Raw genomic sequence first — 22,943 nt, forward strand, 5'->3', positions numbered from 1 at the left:
GGGCAGCAGGCCGTGTGTGTGTGTGCCATATTAGGCTATCTCCACATGACTTCAAAGAGAAAAAAAAACCCAATTATTTGCATTAATTTTGCCAGCCTGAATTGTTCTCCCTCGGCGGAGCACTGTTTTTTAAGTTGATAATTTTGTACGACCCGTGAATGATATTATAAATATCTAAATGGCCGAAAAAAGGTTCCTCGCCCCTGGCTTAGGGGAAGGGCTGTGGCTTAGGGCTAGAACACCTGCTTGGCAAGTAGAAGGTCCCGGGTTCAATCCCCAGCATCTCCAGTTTTAAAAAAGAAGAGGTGATGTGAAAGACCTCCGCCTGAGACCCTGGAGAGCTGCTGCCAGTCTGAGTAGACAGACAGTGTGGACTGTGATGGACCAAAAGTATGAGTCAGCTAAAGCTGCTTCATGCATATTCATGTATACCCTAAAGTTGTGCTTGCGGTCCCAGAAGGAGATGATGGCTTCATGTAGACGGCTAGGCAGATCTGGAGGCGGGGATGAGAGGGTGGGGAGAAGACGCTGTAACAGGGGCGGCCAAACTTGCTTCATGTAAGAGCCTCACAGAATAAACACCAGATGTCTGAGAGCCGCAAGGCATGAATGTCAGATGTTTGAGAGCCACAAGACAGGGAGGGAGGGAGGGAGGAAAGCAAACAGATGGGTGAGGGGTGAGGGAGGGAGAGGTGGAAAGAAAGCAACTTTAACTTTAAATGCATTCTCCAAGCTGCCACCTGGCATGGCTTGGAGAAGTGATTTCAAGACAGAAATGCCTTTTCCAAGTTGGCCGGTGGGGTGGGGGACTTCCAGAGCCACATGGTAACTGTTAAAGAGCCACATGTGGCTCCCGAGCAGCAGTTTGGCCACCCCTGCTATGTAACATATTAGTGTTATATAGGGTTGCCAATCCCCAGGTGGGGGCAGGAGATTCCCCCGGTTTGGAGGCCCTCCCCCCGCTTCAGGGTCGTCAGAAAGTGGGGGGAGGAGAGGGAAATGTCTGCTGGGAACTCTATTATTCCCTATGGAGATTTATTCCCATAGAAAATCATGGAGAATTGATCTGCGGTTATCTGGGGCTCTGGGGGGGGGGCTGTTTTTTGGGGTAGAGGTACCAAATTTTCAGTATAGCATCTAGTGCCTCGCCCCCAAATACCCCCCAAGTTTCAAAAAAGATTGGACCAGGGGGTCCAATTCTATGAGCCCCAAAAGAAGGTGCCCCTATCCTTCATTATTTCCTATGGAAGGAAGGAATTGAAAAGGTGTGCCGTCCCTTTAAATGTGATGGCCAGAACTCCCTTTGGAGTTCAATCATGCTTGTCACAGCCTTGATCTTGGCTCCACCCCCAAAGTCTCCTGGCTCCACCCCCAAAGTCCCCAGATATTTCTTGAATTGGACTTGGCAACCCTAGTGTTATATGAATTTATATTGGGGTCAGGAAGCCATTTTTCTCCAGGCCAGTTTGGCTAGGGACCCTGGAGGTTTTTTGCCATCTTCTGGGCATGCAGCAGGGGTCACTCTCTGTGTGTGTGTGTGGTATATAAATTTCCTACATTGTGCAGGGGGTTGGACTAGATGACCCTGGAGGTCCCTTCCAGCTCTATGATTCTATATTTTTAAAATTGAATTATTGCATACATATCTCAGTTTTAAACATTTTAATGTGGGTTTTTTTCGTATTTTGTACGCTGGTGTGCGCGCGTGTGTGTTTGCACCTGGAAGTCAATCAATCAATATTTATTTCAGTCAAAGACCAGAACAGCAATTAAGGAAGACAACAAGACGACTCATAAGAGTACAGTCCATGAAATCAAGGCTCTTCCAAATATTTCCTCTTACAAATTGCAACGGAACAAAATTCTGCTACTGAACATATGAACCTGCCTTATACTGAATCAGTCCCTCGGTCCATCGAAGTCAGTATTGTCTATTCAGACTGGCAGCGGCTCTCCAGGGTCTCAAGCTGAGGTTTCTCACACCTATTTGCCTGGACCCTTTTTAGTTGGAGATGCCGGGGATTGAACCTGGAACTTTCTGCTTACCAAGCAGATGCTCTACCACTGAGCCACCGTCCCTCCTACTGCCTGAGTTATTGAGCTCTGTGTTATCTTCCGATAAAAATTTCTGAGTACCTCAGTTCTAATTTCTATGCAAAACTCCAAGGGTTTGAATTTAGATAAAAGTGGGGTAATTAGCCGCAATCTTTCCTCTTCATAAAGTTCAAAGTGGAGAAGGATATGCACCTGGAAGTCATGTTGATCTCTGGGGACTGACCCTTACTGGAGACCTGGAGGATGTTCAGAGAGGTGACTGACTAGAACCAGCCCCTGTCCTCTCAACTGGGTATTTCCAGGAAGTCTCCCACCCAAGGACTAACCACAATAATCCACCCTGCTTAGCTTCCAAGATCTGATGAGATCAAGCTTGCCTGGACTATCCAGGTCAGAGATTACATTTTTTTTTTCAATTTTAAATTTTTATTAGAATAATAACATATATAACATTTAACAAACAACAACTATAACACTAACAAACATAGAGTCTATCCATGAGCCATCACATTACTAAACATGCCAAGCATAGTGTTGTTCTAATATAAAGCAAAATTTAAGTACTTGTCCGGCAATTTACACAGTGTATTTTGTTCAGATTGTACATAATCAAAAAAATGGAACCATTTTTCCACAAACAAGTTTTTTACCTGGCCTGTATCGGATGATTCAGAAATTCTTATAGTAGTAGCTAATTTGTCCATCACTACTAGGTCCCAAATTTTTAAAAAACAAACACGTTGAGTAGGTAAGAGAGAGGCCTTCCAGTGTTGGGCTATTACTAATTTCGCTGCTAAGATAAGTAATGCAGCCAAATCACTCTTGTGTCTAGGCACTTCCATGTTTTTCCAAAGGTTGAGCAATATAGAGTCCGGAGTAAAGGGAACTTTATGACCAATTATGTGTTCGATAGTGGGCAGAATTTTTCTCCAGAATTCCATTATCACTGGACATTCCCACCATTTTTAACGTTGAAAGAGTTTAATGTTCAAGGTTCGCTGCCTCGGGGAGCGTATTTGGGGAGCAAGGCGGCATAGAAATGTTTAACACAATTAAATCAAAGTTAAAAATGTCACCAGGGAAATTGACATCGCCGGTGGAAGATTAAACCCAGGGACCCGCGGAGGCTTCCGGAAGGCACATGGTTCACATTGCCACCTACTGGCAGCTCTCTGGAACTGCACCATTTAGCAGAAGCAAAAAAAACTGAATAAACTGCTTTGAGCGCAGCATCTGTGGTCGTTAGCAAGACCCAGGCTTATCTCCCTAGTGCCTTCCTTTTGAATTAGTTCAGCAACTTAAGGTGCTGTTCTATCAGCACAACCGTGTACAGGAGTAATTCCCCATACCCCTGTTTCCTTGATATTTATCAAACAGCATCCAAAGACGAGAAGCAAAGGATGGTTCCATTATCAGGTATGGAGCCATCTCCTTACCTTGATCGCCGAAGCCATGGGAACTAACAGAGGCCCTTTCCCCACTGGATACCACATGCTGTTGCAGCAAGTCAGTGTCCTAGGGATAAGAAGATGGAAGAATCACAGGCCCAAAATGGAGGAAAAAGGAGAGTGTCGCTCCCAAACTTGACAGAGCAACAGCTTTGCTTGCAGAAGGCTGCATCCCAGTTTCCCTCCCTGGAATCTCCAGTTGAAGTAGATTTTGGAAGAGACCTTGCTGTGCTGGAGACCTTGGAGAGCTGCCACCAGTTAGATCTGACAGCGTTCTGCAAGATCAGGGTTGGCCAAACTGTGGCTCAAGAGCCACATGTGGCTCTTTCACACATTGTGTGGCTCTTGAAGCCCCCACCACCTCATAGGCCATCTTAGAGAAGGCATTTGTTTCTTTAAATCTTCGCCAAGCCAAGCCAGCCAGTGGTTTGGAGAACGCATTTAAACTTAAAGTTGTTTTTTCCACCTCTCCCTCCCCCCTCTCTCATCTATTTTCCTTGCTCCCTCCCTGAGGAAGCGAGCCAGTTTGGTGTAGTGATTGTGTGGACTCTTATCTGGGAGAACCAGGTTTGATTCCCCACTCCCCCACTTGCACCTGCTGGAATGGCCTTGCGTCAGCCATAGCTATCGCAGGAGTTGTCCTTGAAAAAGCAGCTGCTGTGAGAGCCATAGCTATCGCAGGAGTTGTCCTTGAAAGAGCAGCTGCTGTGTGACAGCCCTACCCACCTCACAGGGTGTCTGTTGTGGGGGAGAAGATAAAAGAGATTGCAAGCCACTCTGAGTCTCTGATTCAGAGAGAAGGGCGGGGTATAAATCTGCAGTCGTCTTCTTCTTCCTTCCCTCTCTCCCTCACAGTTCTCAAAATCTGCCGTTCATGTCTTGTAGCTCTCAAACGTCTGCCGTTTATTCTATGTGGCTCTTACACGAGGCAAGCTTGGCCACCCCCGCGCTAGATGGACCAAAGGTCTCATTCAGAATAAGGCATCCTGGTATGGTGACATCGCCCTTACCTGGTAGCTCTGCTGTACTCCCACTTGCTCTCGCACAGCCAGCCCAAGGCCCACAGCCCCCTCACGCCTCGGTGCCCTTTCTTGTTTCCCAGTTTTCCCACCATGGAATTTGCGCAGCAGCATCCCCAGGACTTTCATCAGCTCCGTTGCCTCTTGCCACTCGGCACCTGAGGGATTCAAAAGGATGCATGCCTGGTGAGAAGCGAATGCAGTTCCTTTGTCCAAACGTCTTCAAAGAACTGCCAGGCTGGCCCTGCCACTAGACAAACTAGGTGATTGCCTAGGGCGCTGGCCTGCTGGGGGCACCAAATTGGGCACCCCCATGTGACTCGGTGATGTTATCAGTGTGCTTGTGGGGGCTGCCCCAGAGGCTAGCCTTGCCTAGGGTGGCAGACAGTCTAGGGCTGGCCCTGAGTAGCTGATTATACTGACATTTATTAGAACATGGAACTACGTTTGGCATGATGTAGCGGTTGCCCAGGCTGTCCTGTTTTCATCAGATCTTGGAAGCCTAAGCAGGGTCAACCCTGGTTAGCGCCTGGATGGGAAACCACCGAAGAAGTCAACGGCAAACCACCTCTGTTAAGTCTCTTGCCTTGAAATCTCTGCAACTGGATGGCACTTCATGTTGGAATTCTGTACCTGTCCTGCGTGTCTTTTGCCTTGATCTTGGCTCCACCCCCAAAGTCCCCAGATATTTCTTGAATTGGACTTGGCAACCCTAGTGTTATATGAATTTATATTGGGGTCAGGAAGCCATTTTTCTCCAGGCCAGTTTGGCTAGGGACCCTGGAGGTTTTTTGCCATCTTCTGGGCATGCAGCAGTTGTCACTCTGTGTGTGTGTGTGAGGTATATGAATTTCCTGCATTGCGCAGGGGGTTGGACTAGATGACCCTGGAGGTCCCTTCCAGCTCTATGATTCTATATTTTTAAAATTGAATTATTGCATACATATCTCAGTTTTAAACATTTTAATGTGGGTTTTTTTTTTTGTATTTTGTACGCTGGTGTGCGCGCGTGTGTGTTTGCACCTGGAAGTCAATCAATCAATATTTATTTCAGTCAAAGACCAGAACGGCAATAAAGGAAGACAACAAGACGACTCGTAAGAGTACAGTCCATGAAATCAAGGCTCTTCCAAATATTTCCTCTTACAAATGGCAACGGAACAAAATTCTGCTACTAAACATATGCCAGTCATTATAGGGTTAAATATGTTTCCCTGTTCTCTGTTGTCCGCCTGACCAAGGAAGAGGAACTGGGCTGTCTGCCAAGGAAGAGAAAGCTCGGGGGAAGGACTGTTGGTTTGTATATGCTATCGGTCAGCTGGGCAGGTGACTTCCTTTGTCCAGGTAGCCAGAGGTCAAGGAGAAGGAGGGATCTCCATCTTAGCAATGTGACTTCCTTAGAGATAAGATGGAGGCTATAGTGTCTCTTATTTTCCATCCCAGTTCCCCATCCCTGTAGAAATAAAGTTCTGATTTTGCTTTTATACTAAAAGGCTCTCGATCTCATTTTGATCCAACGATCCATTGAACGGTTTGGGATATAGAAACGGCTTTTCCAAACAATACCTCTGACACTTCACACACACACACACACACACACACACACACACACACACACACACACACACACACACACAGAGAGCTCTTGCGAGTTCTTTCAATCAAACCAGCAACCCGGAGAAGTTTTTTTTAAAGACCCTGCAGAGGTGCACGAGAGAAGGATATGATTCCACTGCACAAAGAAACCCGCCCCCCCCCCCTTATTTATTTTTCTTCCCATCTGAATGGATTGCCAAGTGGATGGATTTCTTCGGAGCTCCCATCTTACCTGAGTAGCCCATTGCTTGCAAGGCTCCAGGCGCTTGGGCAGGGGTGGTCTCAGCCTGCTGGGTCTCCTGGGGTGGGCTGACGCTGACCTGGGGGGTAGTCTGCGGGGAGAGCTTTGCCCTTTCCAGGCCTTTCAGCTGCTCCACGTCCAGCGACTGCACCAGGTCCTAGACGCAGAGATCAATACTCAGAAGGCTCAGCTCCTGCCTGGGACGCTCCAGTCACCTCTCCAACCTTACACACAGATGGCAGAGGATGCTTTACACTTTAAGTACGACCGGAACTCTGCCAGGTTGGATTGGGATATAGCCAGGGCTTTTTCTGGAGCAGGGACTCCTCTGCGTATTAGGCCACACACCCCCTGATGGAGCCAATCCTCCCAGAGCTTACAGTAGGCCTCATACTAAGAGCCCTGTCAGCTCTTGGAGGATTGGCTACACCAGGGGCTTGTGGCCTAATATGCAAAGGAGTTCCTGCTACCAAAAAAAGAAGCCCCGCACACAGGCCAGGCACGTGGGAATCAACAAACTAGGCAATTGCCTAGGGTGCCAACTCCCGGCAGGAGGCAGGGGTGGGTGCCCCCTCCCTGCTCATGCTGTCCCTGTGCCTCCCGCTCATTTTTGTCTCAGCTCTGAGCTCTCCCGATCCATCAGAGCTGAAGAAGAGCAGTGTTTCCCTTCCCCAGCGTCCTCTGAGGGCACTGGGGAAGGGAAAGGCCGCGTGATCTCGCCTCCCTCGACTTTCCCGTGTCATGGTGTCAAGCATGCCATTTCTATATGTTATTCATAATGGTGGTCCGTGGACAATCCAGATACAAAGCAGAACCCTCCTCATGCTCTCTTCCCTTCTTCCACCCCCCTGCTTTCTTTCTTTAACCAAAGGGTGCATAATAAATCCATCTAGACCCAGGATGTTTAGAATAACCTTGTGTTAACGGTGTAGAGTGCCTCTCCCCCATATTCACACAGCCAGGTCTTATTGGTTCCCAGAGAATGTGTGAGAAAGGGAGATGTTTTTATTAGCTGACATTCCTTAGGTACAAAGAGATACTAGTGAGAAGCCTTTGAACCCTCAAGTCAATTTGCATCTTTATGTTATCCTTTTGAAGTTATCTGTAACCTTTTCCTTTGAACCATGCATATAAGTTACTATGCGATGCTATGTCTGTCATTACTTCCAAGGAGTCTGTCCTTGACAAGCTATAGGAGTTTCAACAACAAAAGCTACTTTTGATTGAAGAACAAAAGTCTAATTATTGTGAAGTATCGATGCTTGACACATGGGAGGGTCGAGCGGGGGGCAGGGGGGGTCATTTGCATGGCAGGTTCCTCAAGAGGAGCCCTCCGTGCAAATGGTACCATCTGGCCCTGCTCGGCTTTCCTGCGCCGTGGGAAGGTTGAGTGGTGGGGTGGGGAGGACGTTTGCATGGAGAAGAAGAGATGAAGATATTGGATTTATATCCCGCCCTCCACTCCGAAGAGTCTCAGAGCGGCTCACAATCTCCTTTACCTTCTTCCCCCACAACAGACACCCTGTGAGGTGGGTGGGGCTGGAGAGGGCTCTCACAGCAGCTGCCCTTTCAAGGACAACCTCTGCCAGAGCTATGGCTGACCCAAGGCCATGCCAGCAGGTGCAAGTGGAGGAGTGGGGAATCAAACCCGGTTCTCCCAGATAAGAGTCCGCACACTTAACCACTACACCAAACTGGCTCTCCAGGATGAACTGTCAAGAGGATAATCATAATTTTAAAAACCTTGGAAAGCAGCAGAGAAGAATTCTACTTGCCTTGTTTCCCCAATGGCTTACCTGAGTAGCTCTGTGCAGATGGGGCCATCTGTCCCCGCTCAACTTCCCTGCTCCGTGAGAGGGTCAAGCAGGGGGGGGTTCCTCAAGAGAAGCCCTCCATGCAAATTGGGCCTGATTTGGGCAGGTGCTGGGGGCCCTCCACCACTGGAAGGAGGGCAGAGCCTGCCTGGGGTGGCAAAAACTCCAGCACCGGCCCTGCCTGCACACACTTGCACATGTGCAGGTAATCGGTACAGTGTTCCTCCCAATCAGTGCCATAGGTCAGCAGAAGCATTTGACATTTGGGGCAGATCCTCATTACATCAGCCAGTTCTACGCCGATGAACACACACACACGCTAGCCCACAAAGCTGCCTTCCACTGAGTCAGACCACTGGTCCATCTAAGCCCCTAGTGTCTACTCAGACTGCGGCTCTCCACAATCTCAGGAAGAGGTCTTTCCCATCATCTACCGTTTCATCCTTTTAAAATGGAAATGCTGGGGGACTGAACCTGGGACCTTCTGCATCCCAAGGCGATGCCCTGCCGCTGAGCCACAGTTCTAGCCAAAGGACGGGACATCTTAACTGGATAAGCTAAGGCGGGACGGTGGCTCAGTGGTAGAACATCTGCTTGATAAGCAGAAAGTCCCAGGTTCAATCCCCGGCATCTCCAACTAAAAAAGGATCCAGGCAAGTAGGTATGAAAAACCTCAGCTTGAGACGCTGGAGAGCCGCTGCCGGTCTGAGTAGACAGTAGTGACTTTGATGGACCGAGGGTCTGATTCAGCAGAAGGCAGCTTCATATGTACATTTATGTTGGGGAGGGACAGTGACTCAGTGGTAGAGCCTCTGCTTGGCAAGCAGAAGGTCCCAAGTTCAATCCCTGGCATCTCCAACTAAAAAAGGTCCAGGCAAGTAGGCATGAAAAACCTCAGCTTGAGACCCTGGAGAGCCGCAGCCAGTCTGAGTAGACAATACTGACTTTGATGGACTGAGGGTCTGATTCAGTATAAGGCAGCTTCATATGTCCATATGATAATGGTCTTTCTGCTTGTGGGAGATTCTCCGAGTGCCCAAGGGAGGGAGCCAACTTCCTCCCTCTCAGTACTGACCACAAGATTCTGGATCTTCTGATGGACTCCTTGGTAGAAGACCATGATGTCCATACGGTGTTTTGCCAGCTGAGAGGCAAGATGAAGGTTCTGGTCTTCCAGTTTGTCATACAAAGTGCGGACGCTGAAATCTTCCAGGTCTCTTAGGGTGCGCTGGTCTCCTGAAATACAAGCAGGGGTCGTTTTTGTAGAAAAATAGGTGGTGGAGCTCATCCAGGGATTGTTATGCAGCTGCACCTGCTATTCGACGGACGAGGTGAGAAGGAGGAGGTGGAACTCAGAAAGGTTCAGGAGCTACACTCCTGTTGAATCCGAGGCCTGAATACAAGACATCCCTTTTCATAATTTCTGCCTGCATAACCAAACATGGTTGGAAGCACACCATCTTTCTAATTCCTTTGTAGTGGGGAAGGAATAGAGCCCCGTGGCGCAGAGTGGTAAAGCTGCAGTACTGGAGTCCTAAACTCTGCTCACGACCTGAGTTTGATCCCAGCGGAAGCCGGGTCCAGGTAGCTGGCTCCAGGTTGACTCAGCCTTCCATCCTTCCCAGGTCGGTAAAATGAGTCCCCAGCTTGCTGGTGGGAAAGTGTAAAAGACTGGGGAAGGCAATGGCAAACCACCCCGTAAAAAGTCTGCCGTGAAAACGTTGTGAAAGCAACGTCACCTCCGAGTCAGAAACGACTGGTGCTTGCATAGGGGACTACCTTGACCTTTTAGTGGGGAAGGAAAAAGAGGAAACATGGAAGGGCCATTTCCTCTTGCCTCATCTCCAAAAACTGTAGTGTGGAGAATAAATAGCTGGATTTGGATCAAGAAGATCTGCAATCCAATCCCGCATAGAAGAAGAAGAAGAAGAAGAAGAAGAAGAAGAAGAAGAAGAAGAAGAAGAAGAAGAAGAAGAAGAAGAAGAAGAAGAAGAAGAAGAAGAAGAAGAAGAAGAAGAAGAAGAAGAAGAAGAAGAAGAAGAAGAAGAAGAAGAAGAAGAAGAAGAAGAAGAAGAAGAAGAAGAAGAAGAAGAAGAAGAAGAAGAAGAAGAAGAAGAAGAAGAAGAAGATGATGATGATGATGATGATGATGATGATGATGATGATGATATTGGATTTATATCTCGCCCTCCACTCCGAAGAGTCTCAGAGCGGCTCACAATCTCCTTTACCTTCCTCCCCCACAACAGACACCCTGTGAGGTAGATGAAGATATTGGATTTATATTCCGCCCTCCACTCCAAAGAGTCTCAGAGCGGCTCACAATCTCCTTTACCTTCCTCCCCCACAACAGACACCCTGTGAGGTAGATGAAGATATTGGATTTATATTCCGCCCTCCACTCCAAAGAGTCTCAGAGCGGCTCACAATCTCCTTTACCTTCCTCCCCCACAACAGACACCCTGTGAGGTAGATGAAGATATTGGATTTATATTCCGCCCTCCACTCCAAAGAGTCTCAGAGCGGCTCACAATCTCCTTTACCTTCCTCCCCCACAACAGACACCCTGTGAGGTGGGTGGGGCTGGAGAGGGCTCTCCCAGCAGCTCCCTTTCAAGGACAACCTCTGCCAGAGCTATGGCTGACCCACGGCCATTCCAGCAGGTGCAAGTGGAGGAGTGGGGAATCAAACCCGGTTCTCCCAGATAAGAGTCCGCACACTTAACCACTACACCAAACTGGCTCTCCACACCAAACTGGCATAGCTTTCAGGGTGGTCTTGGCCAACTGCTCCCTCTGTGTTAGCCTAACCTAGGGATCCCCAACTTTTTTGATCCTGTGGGCACCTTTGGAATGCTGATATAGCACAGTGGGAGCAGCCACAAATTGATTGCTGCTAAAATGGCTGCTTCAGGAGGCGGAGCCAGCCACAAAATGGCAGCTGCAGCTTGCCTTTGGTCACACAATGAAGATCCATGTGATTTGGTGGCAGCTGCTGCCAAAGCAAAGATTGGACAAATTCTGCGCAACCAGTCAAATCTTCTAAAGTGAATCGGAAGCTTTGCTGGGCAAAAGCCCCACCTGGCTTCACCTACTTTCTAAAAACACTTGACGGGGGTCACAAAAGGTGTTCATGGGGGACCATGGCAGTTCGTCAGGGGCTGTGGACCTAACCGAATGGCTGCTATCATTGGATCAGATGTGATTTTTAGGGAATATACTGCAAAACTGTTTTCTGACTTTACAGTAGCGTTTTCTGACTCTTCAAAACGTTAGTTTTGGAGACGAACGCTGATAGTTTTCACAGTGCCCCTAGAGAGGTGTCCCGGATTACTGCAAAGCATTCATTATCAGCTATTATTAGTCATATCTTAGACTATTCAGTTCCTTCCTGTGTTTTGTAAAAAGGGGAGGGGCTTCAAAATCCTCCTGATGATGGGGAGAGAAGGTGGCTCAGTGGTAGAGCATCTGCTTGGGAAGCAGAAAGTCCCAGGTTCAATCCCTGGCATCTCCAAAAAAGGGTCCAGGCAAATAGGTGTGAAAAACCTCAGCTTGAGACCCTGGAGATCCGCTGCCAGTCTGAGAAGACAATACTGACTTTGATGGACCAAAGGTCTGATTCTGTATAAGGCAGCTTCATATGTTCATATGATGATTGAAGAGTCTTCATACATCTGAGGAAGCTGGCATTGGCTCACACAAGTGCTGACCACAATAAATTGGTTACTCTTTAAGGTGCTGCAAGACTCTCTGACGGATTTCCCACTCCCCTTACGCTGCTCTCACGTTCCTCTTCTCACTGGGACTTCCTTCCGGTTTCACACTATCTGCCCCGGGGGCTGCAAGTAACATCAGCGTTTTCACGCAGCAAACAGAAACCGGTTTTTAGAGGGTTCTGTTTGCTGCGTGAAAACACTGACGTTACTTGCAGCCCCAGGACAGATAGTGTGAAACCGGAAGGAAGCCCCACTGAGAAGAGGAATATGAAAGCGGCGTAAGGTGAGTGGGAAATCGGCCTCTCTTGCTTTGACCCCGGGGGCCCAACATAGCTGGCCCTTTGGAATTTGCCTTTGGCTACAGTTCTGTGAACAACAGAAGTCTCCCTGCCTTGTTTTGGGGGTTTTTTGTGTGTTTTCAGCAGAGCCTTTCTTCAGGATGGTAAAGCAGCACCATCTGCTGGACTTCCCTTCTTCCTTCAGCACCATTCCGTTCTGAATAAAACTTGGTTGGTCTTAAAGGTGCTATTTGACTCCTACGTAGTATACCTAAAGAGCCCCGTGGCGCAGAGTGGTAAAGCTCCAGTACTGCAGTCCTAAGCTCTGCTCACGACCGATCCCCGGCGGAAGCTGGGTTTTCAGGTAGCCAGCTCGAGGTTGACTCAGCCTTCCATCCTTCCAAGGTTGGTAAAATGAGGACCCAGCTTGCTGGGGGGAAAGTGTAGATGACTGGGGAAGGAAATGGCAAACCACCCCATAAAAAGTCTGCTGTGAAAATGTCGTGAAAGCAACGTCACCCCAGAGTCGGAAATGACTGGCGCTTGCACAGGGGATCTTACCTTTCCTAGTATACCCAGCCTGTCCTTGAGCATTTCCCATTCCTCTCACACCATTAGGCACTAGAGAAACAGCTGAACCATTTTCCCACACAGCTTACCTCGGAGTGACGTCCCTCTTCACTGCGCAGCGTCTGCTCAGATTTCCCACCATCTGCTCCGCAGAAGCAGGAAGTGCCGGGGCTTCTGCGTTGCAAATGTAAATCGCTAAAATCCAGTTTATGTTAGCGACGCAAAAGCCATGGCTCTTCCTGTTTCTGCGGAGCAGATGGCGGGAAATCCGAGCAGACGCTGCGCGGTGAAGAGGGACGTCACTCAGAGGTAAACTGTGTGGGGAAACGGTGCTGGATTTTGGCAGCTCAGTGAGCATCTGGAGCCAGGCATGGTGCAGTGGTTAAGAGCGGTGGTCTCTAATATGGAGAGCTGCATGTAGCCAGCTGGGTGACCTTGAATCCAGTTCTCTCAAGACTCTCCCTGCCCCATCTACCACATGAGGTCTCTATTGTGGGGAGAGGAAGGGAAGGCGATCGTAAACCACTCAGAGGCCCTGGTCACACAGCGTGTTGAGTCCGTGTTAAACTGACCCGGTTCTGTTCCGAATATCTTTGTTCCAAATATTATCGATCTGACTTCCATACTGCAATTCAAATCACTCTGCGGTGAAACTATCTTCTGCCGTCCACATGACGGCACCATGTAGTTCTTTTTTTTTGTCTCCTCCAGCATTAGGCACATAAGAGCATTATGCGCATGCACACAGATGAAAACATTATGCGGTTATGTGCATATCACTAAGTAGTTAAAAAAATGGTGACCGTAAGCTGGATGTCTGAGGCTCCTTTTGCTCTGGGACAGCCTTCAGACATCCGGAAGTTGGTTAATATCGCAGCAGAACTATCCAGATGGAGAAAACTACGAGGTGAAACCGGACAACTCAAAAAACACCACAAAGGAGCAGGTAACAAAATAATCCAGTTTGGAGAAGGATTGGGGTGTGTGTGACAATTGACTACGGGAGGCAGATGTTGCTGTCTGATCAGCCACTTTTAATCCGGTAGGAAACAGAAGCGGCGACTGATTAAACTGTGCGTCTGAACAGGTCCAGAAACTCCTTAGGGTAGAGGGGAGTGGGGTATAAAAACAACTTCTTCTTCTTCCTCTTCCTCCTCCTCCCCCCACATAAAACTTTTCTATCCATCCCCTTAAACCACAACAAGGAACCAAAAAGCACGAGAAAAATGGCCCTCAGACTATATAATTAATGTCAGACAATTGGGCAGAAAGGTGGACTAAAAATTTTGTAAATAAAAACGTAGACAAAGCAATGGTCTCTGCACAATTTAAAATGGACCTGCTATGGCAGGAATGCACAGGAACATAGTTCCGGCTGGCTTGGCATCAGGGGGTGTGGCCTAATATGCAGATGAGTTCCTGCTGGGGTTTTTGGCAAAAAAGCCCTGTCCAAAGCAACAGTGACATCAGGGGTGCGTGGCCTAATATACAAATGAGTTCCTGCTGGGCTTTTTCTACCCCCCCCCCCAAAAAGCCCTGATCAGCAGGTTAACCACTGCAGTCTCCCCTCCCATGCTTTGGCATCTCTGGCAGTCACCAGGGTGTCTTTTGGCGGGCTGTGGCTTCTCTAACATGACTCTTCGCACTGATTGCCCTGGCTTGACTTTGGGAACTGAGCTTAGAGGCAGAAACTTTCTTCCAAGCACATAAAAAATGGGTCATGCTGGAGTTGGGATAGAAATCAGCCAGTTTTGTGTGTGTGTGTGTGTTGGGGACAGGGCTGCCAAGCCCTCAGTCTGGGTGGGGGTTCTCCCGCCCGCTGGCCCACACTGGGCTGGTGGGGGGAACCTCCCCCTGATGTTGCTGGCGTGATGAGGTCACCCGTGAGTGATGTCATTGCGCCGGCAATGTTGCGTGCTGGCCGCTCTAGCCGTTTTCAGGAAAACACTATGGTTTTTCTGGACACTCTAGCAATTTGGGAGGGAAAACTCTATGGTACAATAGGTACCATAGAGCTTTCCCCTCCCAAAATGCTAGAGCAGGGGTCCTCAAACTACGGCCCGCGGGCCAGATGCAGCCCGCTGAGGACGTTTATGCGGCCCGCCGGGTTATGGCAAAATCAGACCGGAAGTGATGTTCGACCTAAACTCGCGTTAGCAACGCACACTTCCGGCACTGGGCTGAGGCGGCGGAGACAGAGTGTGAGGTGATACCAAGGTGAGGTGAGTTCCCAGGCCGGGGTGTGTGGTATGGGGAAGGGAGAGAGATGCAGAAGACAGAGAACTGACGGCCCGTGGCCTTGTACAGTAATGGCAGTCCGGCCCTCCAACAGTCTGAGGGACAGTGAACTGGCCCCCTATTTAAAAAGTTTGAGGACCCCTGTGCTAGAGCGTGGGGAAAACCATAGAGCTTTCCTGGAAATGCCTAGAGCGGCCGGTGCATGACGCTGCTAGCGCGATGATGTCATTCGTGGGTGATGTCATCACGCTGTGCGTGCATGAATCAAGTCCCCCACCAGCTGCTGGAATGGCCTAGTTGGGGATGACCAGGAGTGCCAACCCAAGATCCACCCATTCATTTATAAGTCTTATAAAGGGCCTTACCGAATTCACAAAAGCCTCCCTCTCCACGGTCGGGGCCTTCTCCGGAGCCTCTGGGCCCGAGCATTTCATAGAACTGGAGGCTGCAGAAACAAAACACACAATCTACAGAGATCGGCTTTTTTCATTGGGTTTTCTCTTACATCTGATAGGCTTATCTACTTGACCCAGGAAACATTTTAGCTCTGTGCACATGGCTTTGAACTTTGTAGTAACTCCGGTACACAGATTTGGCACCCTGGATTACCAGAGGTGTTGTACTTGATTTATTATTGTTGTTACGGGTGTGCGTCCCATCATCTGCCCTAACCTGGATGGCCCCAGCTAGCCTGACCTCATCAGATCTCAGAAGCTGAGCAGGGTCGGCTCGGGTAAGTACTTGGCGGGGAGACCACCAAAGAAGCCCAGGGTCACTCCGCAGAGGCAGGCAACGGCCAACCACTTCTGAACATCTCTTGCCAAGAAAACCCTGCAAGGTGACCAAAAATTGGCTGCCACTTGATGCCAACAAAAAAACCCAGTACAAAACCCAACAAAATCCTACGGAAGTCTTCCTGGGTCGCGCTCCATCCCTGTAAGCCATTCTAATCTCCAGAAAGCTCATTCCTGGAGTTGCAGGGTCCATGTGGAGGAACAGCCATGCACTGAGCAAAGAGGGACAAACCCAGGAACAAACACAAGAACAAACGGAGGGCTTTCCTCAGCGGAGCTGTGTGTGCAGACGAGGGGAAAAGGGTGATTTCACCACTTCCTTCTTCCTTACCGCCCCCCCCCCCCAAAAAAAAACCCCAATGCAGCTCACACCACCACTGTTATTTCAACAGAAGAGATAACTAACGGCAGCTGAGGGAATACAGCCTGCACAAAGCCACATCCTAGCACAGTGATGGAGATGTGGATTCAGACCCCAACATGGCCAATCAAAAACTTTCCACCTGGTGGGTCACACTGCTCTGGTGTCATGAGAGAATATGCATCGTAACCAATCCTTTTCTTCCCCACAGCAAAACAGCAGCAAACCCTGTTTTCTACAACACCCCAGCAGTCTTAGCAGAGAGCAGGGCTTTTTTTTGAGCAGGAATACAGCTCCGGCAGGGAGAGCCAGTTTGGTGTAGTGGTTAAGTGCGCGGACTCTTATCTGGGAGAACCAGGTGTGATTCCCCACTCCTCCACTTGCAGCTGCTGGAGTGGCCTTGGGTCAGCCATAGCTCTTGCAAGAGTTGTCCTTGAAAGGGCAGCTTCTGGGAGAGCTCTCTCAGCCCCACCCACCTCACAGGGTGACTGTTGTGGGGAAGGAAGATAAAGGAGATTCAGAGTGAAGGGTGGGGTATAAATCCAATATCTTCTTGGTGTCAGGGGTGTGTGGCCTAATATGCAAGTGAGTCCCTGTGTGAAACAATGGTGATGCCAGGGGGTGTGGCCTAATATGCAAATGAGTCCTTGTGTGAAACAATGGTGACACCAGGGGGTTTGGCCTAATATGCAAGTGAATCCCTGTGTGAAACAATGGTGATGTCAGGGGGTGTGGCCTAATATGCAAGTGAGTCCAAATGGTGATGTCAGGGGGTGTGGCCTAATATGCAAATGAGTCCTTGTGTGAAACAATGACACTGTCAGGGTGTGTTGCCTAATATGCAAATGAGTCCCTGCTGGACTTTTTCTACCAAAAAAAGCCCTGGCGGAGAGGCTTGAAAAAACTCCCCACCGTACTCAGCACACGACCCTGGACATATCTGCTGGGCTTTGCTTTGTCACTCACCTCTCTTTAATGAGGACGTACTCGGGAGGGACGTGTGGCTCTCCCAGGCTCCTCCACCGTGGCTTCCAGCTCTTCATGGGGCTCGGAGTGGAGCCAGGCCGCCGCAGCGCAATGGCGAGAACGGTTAGCACCACTGTGAGGAAGCCCAGGACGAAAAGCACCGCTGAAAAGACAGGAGAGCATAGCTGAGGCTGAAGGCAAGGAAGAGAGTAATCATATTTACATATTTATGGCAGGGCTTTTCTTGTAGCAGGAGCTCCTTTGCATGTACCCCTGATGTAGCCAATCCTCCAAGAGCTTGCAGGGCTCTTCTTACAGGGCCTATTGTAAGCTCCAAGAGGATTGGCTACATCGGGGGTGTGTGGTCTAATATGCAGAGGAGTTCCTGCTACAAAAAAAGCCCTGTGCCCACTACTCTGTGATTTCCACATGTGACTGCAGGCTCAAAAAGACCAGGGATCCTTGGCTAAACCCATTCCTTCTGGGTAAACAGAATGGCATGGTTAGGCTGCAGGGGTCACTGAAAAGATCCTTGCATTTCTCGGCAGTAATTGGCACATAAAGAAATGCTCAGAGGTTTACATTTTATTTACTGATTTAAAATATTTACATCCCACCTGGAACCCAAGCGCAGTCTGAGCTGTACAATGACATAGTGGGCAAGCAGAGAGCATGAATATGCCTGGAATCAGTCAATCCCAAGGCCCTTGCATAGCAGACACTACCTGAGATCACACCTTGCTTATCCTTACCTCCCACCCAGAACCCCAAGTGCAGAGAGCCAGTTTGGTGTAGTGGTTAAGTGCTCGGACTCTTATCTGGGAGAACCGGGTTTGATTCCCCACTTGCAGCTGCTGGAATGGCCTTGGGTCAGCCATAGCTCTCGCAGGAGTTGTCTTGAAAGGGCAGCTACTGTGAGAGCCCTCTCAGCCCCACTAACCTCACAGGGGCCGTTTTCCCACTGAGCTTACCTCGGAGCGACGTCCCTCTTCACTGCGCAGCGTCTGCACGGATTTCCCACCAACTGCTCCGAGGAACCAGGAAGTTCCTGACCTTTTGCGTCGCAAATGGAAACCGCTAAAAACCAGTTTACATCTGCGGCGCAAAAGCCGCGGCTCTTCCTGGTTGTGTGCAGCAGTTGGTGGGAAATCCACGCAGACGCTGCGCGGTGAAGAGGGACGTCGCTCCGGAGTAAGGTCAGTGGGAAAACAGCCAGGGTGTCTGTTGTGGGGGAAGAAGATTAAGGAGATTGTGAGTCGCTCTGAGTCTCTGATTCAGAGAGAAGGGCGGGGGATAAATCTGCAATTCTTCTTCTTCTTTCTTTTGCAGGCCAAGGTAAAACCCCCAGGAATCTTTATGGTGTGTCTGCTTTGACCTACTGGGGAAACTATGATGCGATCTGTTCTGGTGCCAAGAAGGCAAAGCTGTCTATTGCATTCTTCAAACAAGGTGAGGCCAGGTAACATCGGGCCACTCCTTGGCTGTTCATTCCTATCTCCTACTGCAGAACGGCTGGAATTGTTTGTCTCTGTTATGGGTGGGGGAGAGCTCCAGGAAGAGAAGGCCAGACGCTCTGCCCTCTTCTCTGACTTGGCCGGAACACCCAGATGGATTAGCCAGTTTAATTAACCACATGCCGATCATTAATGCAAACCAGACTTTTAAAAAAATGGCCACCGTCATCTCCATTCTTCTGATTCCGTCTTGCCTATATTGTTCAGATTCAAGTTCCCCACCCATGTTTTGAAGAATCTCCTGGAAAGTCGCTAGAAAGGGCTGCACAGCAGGACAGCAGATGCGTGCTAAGGTGAGATGAAGAACTAAAGTAACCTGCCAGGTTGCTTTTCACTTGGCTCATGGAGCAAAGGACTGTTTGGTGTCGTGGTTAAGTGTGTGGACTCTTATCTGGGAGAACCGGGTTTGATTCCCCACTCCTCCACTTGCACCTGCCGGAATGGCCTTGGGTCAGCCACAGCTCTCACAGAGCTGTTCTTGAAAGGGCAGCTGCTTTGAGGGCCCTCTCCAGCCCCAACCACCTTACAGGGTATCTATTGTGGGGGGAGAAGATATAGGAGATTGTAAGCTGCTCTGAGTCTCTGATTCAGAGAGAAGGGCGGGGTATAAATCTGCAGTTTTCTTCTTCTTGAAGACCAAGGAGCATGTAGAAAAGTCTCTGAGGAGTAAGAGAGCTTATCCAGATACCTAGTTTGATATATGTTTCTACCAGAGGTTAACCTGGTGGTTCAGAGGCAGTAAGCCTCTGAATATCTCAAAACCAGTGCTAGGAAGCCGCATCAGGGGAAGGCCTCAGCCTCTATGCTCTGTTGTTGGACCTCCAGAGGTTCATTGCTTTATGAGATAAGATGCTGAACTAGATGGATCATACATTTCTAATCCAGCAAGGCTCTTCCTATCCTCGTAACCTTGGCAGAATAGTCCTCTTTTGAGGCAACAGTGAAATATCCAGTTCATGTAGATATAAGATGTACCCTACTGAATCAGACCAGTGTTTCATCTCGTCCAGCATCTTGTTTCACACCCATGAAACAGGACCCAGAGGCTGAGGCCTTCCCCGGAAGTTGTTTCCAATCACTGTGGTATGTCTCTGATAGCTAAGCTTCTAGTTGCTTCCCATGGCTGGCAGCCCCTGATGGACTTCTCCCCCATGATTCTGTCTAATAATGTTCAGAGGAGGGCGGTAGCTCAGTGGTAGAGCATCTGCTTGGTAAGCAGAAGGTCCCAGGATCAATCTCCGGCATCTCCAACTATAAAAGGTCCAGGCAAACAGGTGTGAGAAACCTCAGCTTGAGACCCTGGAGAGCCGCTGCCAGTCCGAGTAGACAATACTGACTTTGATGGACCAAGGTTCTGGTTCGGTATAAGGCAGCTTCATATGTTCACATATATATGTTCATCTTTTAAAGCCATTTATGCTAGTGGCTTCTGTCCACTGGCAGTGCATTCCACAAATTAATTACTCATTGATGAAGTCATATTTCATTGGGCCTGTCCAGAATCTAGAGCCTATCAACTGCCCTTTTATTTTAGCATTATGGGAGAAAATGAAAATATTGGGGGGGGGGGGGGAGGAAATGAACATATTCTCCATCCCATGCCCAATTTTAGAAACCTTCATCACGTTCTCAATCAAATCAAGCCTGAAGTCTCTTTAGAGGCTAAAATGACAACACTGAAGCCATCGTACTTTGGTCACATTATAAGAAGACAAGAATCACTGGAAAAGACAATAAAGCAAGGAAACGTTGAAGGTAGCGGGAAAAGGAAAGACTCAACATGAGATGGACTGACTCTAGGATTTGTTTCTGCAGGTGAGTGTCCCAGCTAGGCAACCCGAAAGCACAGGAAGGGAAGAAATAGCCATGAAAATAAAAAGGGGCACATTTCATATTCCTAACCCATCCTCCGTGCAATCCCACTCTCAATTTGCAGAACCTGAACAATGATGTTACTGATAGGACATTTTGGAGGACATTGATTCATGGGGTCGCCTTGAGTCAGAAGTGACTTGACAGCACTTAATACACATACATTATGTATGCTCCTGCTTTCCTTTCCCCCAGCCAGGATGTTTAGCCTTTTTTTCAGAGGAAAAGCACTCTGGGGCCATTAATCATCTTGCCCTCTCCAGTATTACTTCGGTGGTGTCATGTCTAAAGACCTAAACTCAACATAGTATTACACAAGAGAAAAAGAAGAAGACGACGGCAATATTGGATTTATATCCCACCCTCCACTCCAAAACTCAGAGTCTCAGAACGGCTCACAATATGTTTTATCTTCCTCCCCCACAACAGATGCCCTGTGAGGTAGGTGGGGCTGAGAGAGCTCTCACAGAAGCTGCCCTTTCAAGGACAACTCCTGCGAAAGCTATGGCTGACCCAAGGCCATCCCAGCAGCTGCAAGTGGAGGAGTGGGGAATCAAACCTGGTTCTCCCAGATAAGAGAGCTATGGTTGTCCGAAGGCCATTCCAGCAGCTGCAGGTGGAGGAGTGGGGAATCAAACCTGGTTCTCCCAGATAAGAGAGCTATGGTTGTCCGAAGGCCATTCCAGCAGCTGCAGGTGGAGGAGTGGGGAATCAAACCTGGTTCTCCCAGATAAGAGAGCTATGGCTGACCCAAGGCCATTCTAGCAGCTGCAGGTGGAGGAGTGGGGAATCAAACCTGGTTCTCCCAGATAAGAGAGCTATGGCTGACCCAAGGCCATCCCAGCAGGTGCAAGTGGAGGAGTGGGGAATCAAACGCGGCTCTCCCAGATAAGAGAGCTATGGCTGACCCAAGGCCATCCCAGCAGGTGCAAGTGGAGGAGTGGGGAATCAAACCTGGTTCTCCCAGATAAGAGAGCTATGGTTGTCCGAAGGCCATTCCAGCAGCTGCAAGTGGAGGAGTGGGGAATCAAACCTGGTTCTCCCAGAAAAGAGTCTGCACACTTAACCACTACACCAAACTGGCTGCTCCCCTGCTCTATACAAGGGAGTCGTGGGGGTGGGAAAGAAAGCTGTCGATGTGTCCTCTTGCACGTGGGATGGGTTAGGAACGTATGAACTGTGCCCCTTTTATTTTCACAGGTATTTCTTCCCTTCCTGGCTGGGATCCTCACCTGCAGAAACAAATATGCGGTTCTTGCGATAAAGATCTGAATTTGCATAGTGCATCACATGCTCATGATGATCTGCACTCGAGCTTCAGCCTTGTCACTCGGAAGTGCAGGTATCTCCCCATGCCCTAGAATGCGGTCCTAAAGAATTACTACACATCACATGCCCAGATGACTTAATTAGGCACTGTTGTCACCGTTCTTTTATACTGCAGGCAGTTCTAATGCGAAACCCACTGTTTGTTTGGAATAATCAGTTAAAAAGAATATGCAGTTTGGCAGTCGAAGAATCATAGATGCTGGTGGGCACCTCTAGAGGAGGAAAGCAGAGAGTCCCGATGGTGCTAAAATGGACTGGTCTTAAAACAAACCCTAGAGAAGACCTTTGGCATTATTCCTTGGCAGCTAGTCTACTCCTCAGAACCACTTTAATTACTGGGAGGGGAAAAGACAAGCAGCCTGATGCTTGAGTGGGGTCAGGGGAGAGACTTCAACTTCCCTGACCCAGGGCTGCAAAGCTGATACAGTTTTTTTTAAAACTGAAGGGTTCTTTCTACCATTGTTGATGGCAATGCCCAGTCATTATCAAGGGTTTGGCGCAGAGTGGTAAAGCTGCAGTGCTGCAGTCCGAGCTCTCTGCTCACGACCTGAGTTCGATCCCGGCGGAAGCTGGGTTCAGGTAGCTGGCTCAAGGTTGATTCAGCCTTCCATCCTTCCCAGGTCGGTAAAATGAGGACCCAGCTTGCTGGGGGGAAAGTGTAGATGACTAGGGAAGGCAATGGCAAACCACCCCGTAAAAAGTCAGCCGTCAAAACGTCGTGATGCGATATCACCCCAGAGTCAGAAATGACTGGTGCTTGCACAGGGGACTAACTTTTTACCTTTTGTTTTTTGTTTTTTTTACTAATAGTGAATTATAAGCTCTGTAATGTAAAGTTAACAGTTAGATCCCAAATGGTTACTTTTGGATTTACCTTCGCATAAGGATATTGCTACACCATAGCTGCAACTTTATTGGCAACTGCAACGTTATTGGCAAAGACACGTTTGCATATTGCAACAAACTGAAAGAAGGAGAAACCTCCATCTTTAAGATTGCAGAAGGTCAAAACTTGGGAATGGATGGTTATGGAGAAGCTCTCTTTAATGGTTAACCCTACAGATTCAGAATCTAAGTAATCTCATTTTTGGACAAATGAACGCCTCTTATTTCTATCTGGAGGGAATGAAATG

General features: G+C 48.8%; 1 protein-coding gene across 1 annotated transcript in view; it reads right to left on the reverse strand.

Annotated features, from left to right (window-relative positions):
* LOC132580697 (uncharacterized) overlaps positions 1–22,943 on the reverse strand; it is a 56,241-nt gene that overhangs the window by 1,442 nt on the left and 31,856 nt on the right. Inside the window, exons 16-21 of the mRNA XM_060251689.1 lie at positions 17,096–17,258; positions 15,340–15,419; positions 9,249–9,409; positions 6,351–6,516; positions 4,514–4,680; positions 3,492–3,570 (exon numbers count right to left, since the gene is read on the reverse strand). Of these exons, the coding sequence (XP_060107672.1) occupies positions 3,492–3,570; positions 4,514–4,680; positions 6,351–6,516; positions 9,249–9,409; positions 15,340–15,419; positions 17,096–17,258 (816 nt within the window). The remainder of the gene's footprint in view (positions 1–3,491; positions 3,571–4,513; positions 4,681–6,350; positions 6,517–9,248; positions 9,410–15,339; positions 15,420–17,095; positions 17,259–22,943) is intronic.

This window comes from Heteronotia binoei, chromosome 12 (assembly GCF_032191835.1).
Source record: "Heteronotia binoei isolate CCM8104 ecotype False Entrance Well chromosome 12, APGP_CSIRO_Hbin_v1, whole genome shotgun sequence".
NCBI classification, from domain to species: domain Eukaryota; kingdom Metazoa; phylum Chordata; class Lepidosauria; order Squamata; family Gekkonidae; genus Heteronotia; species Heteronotia binoei.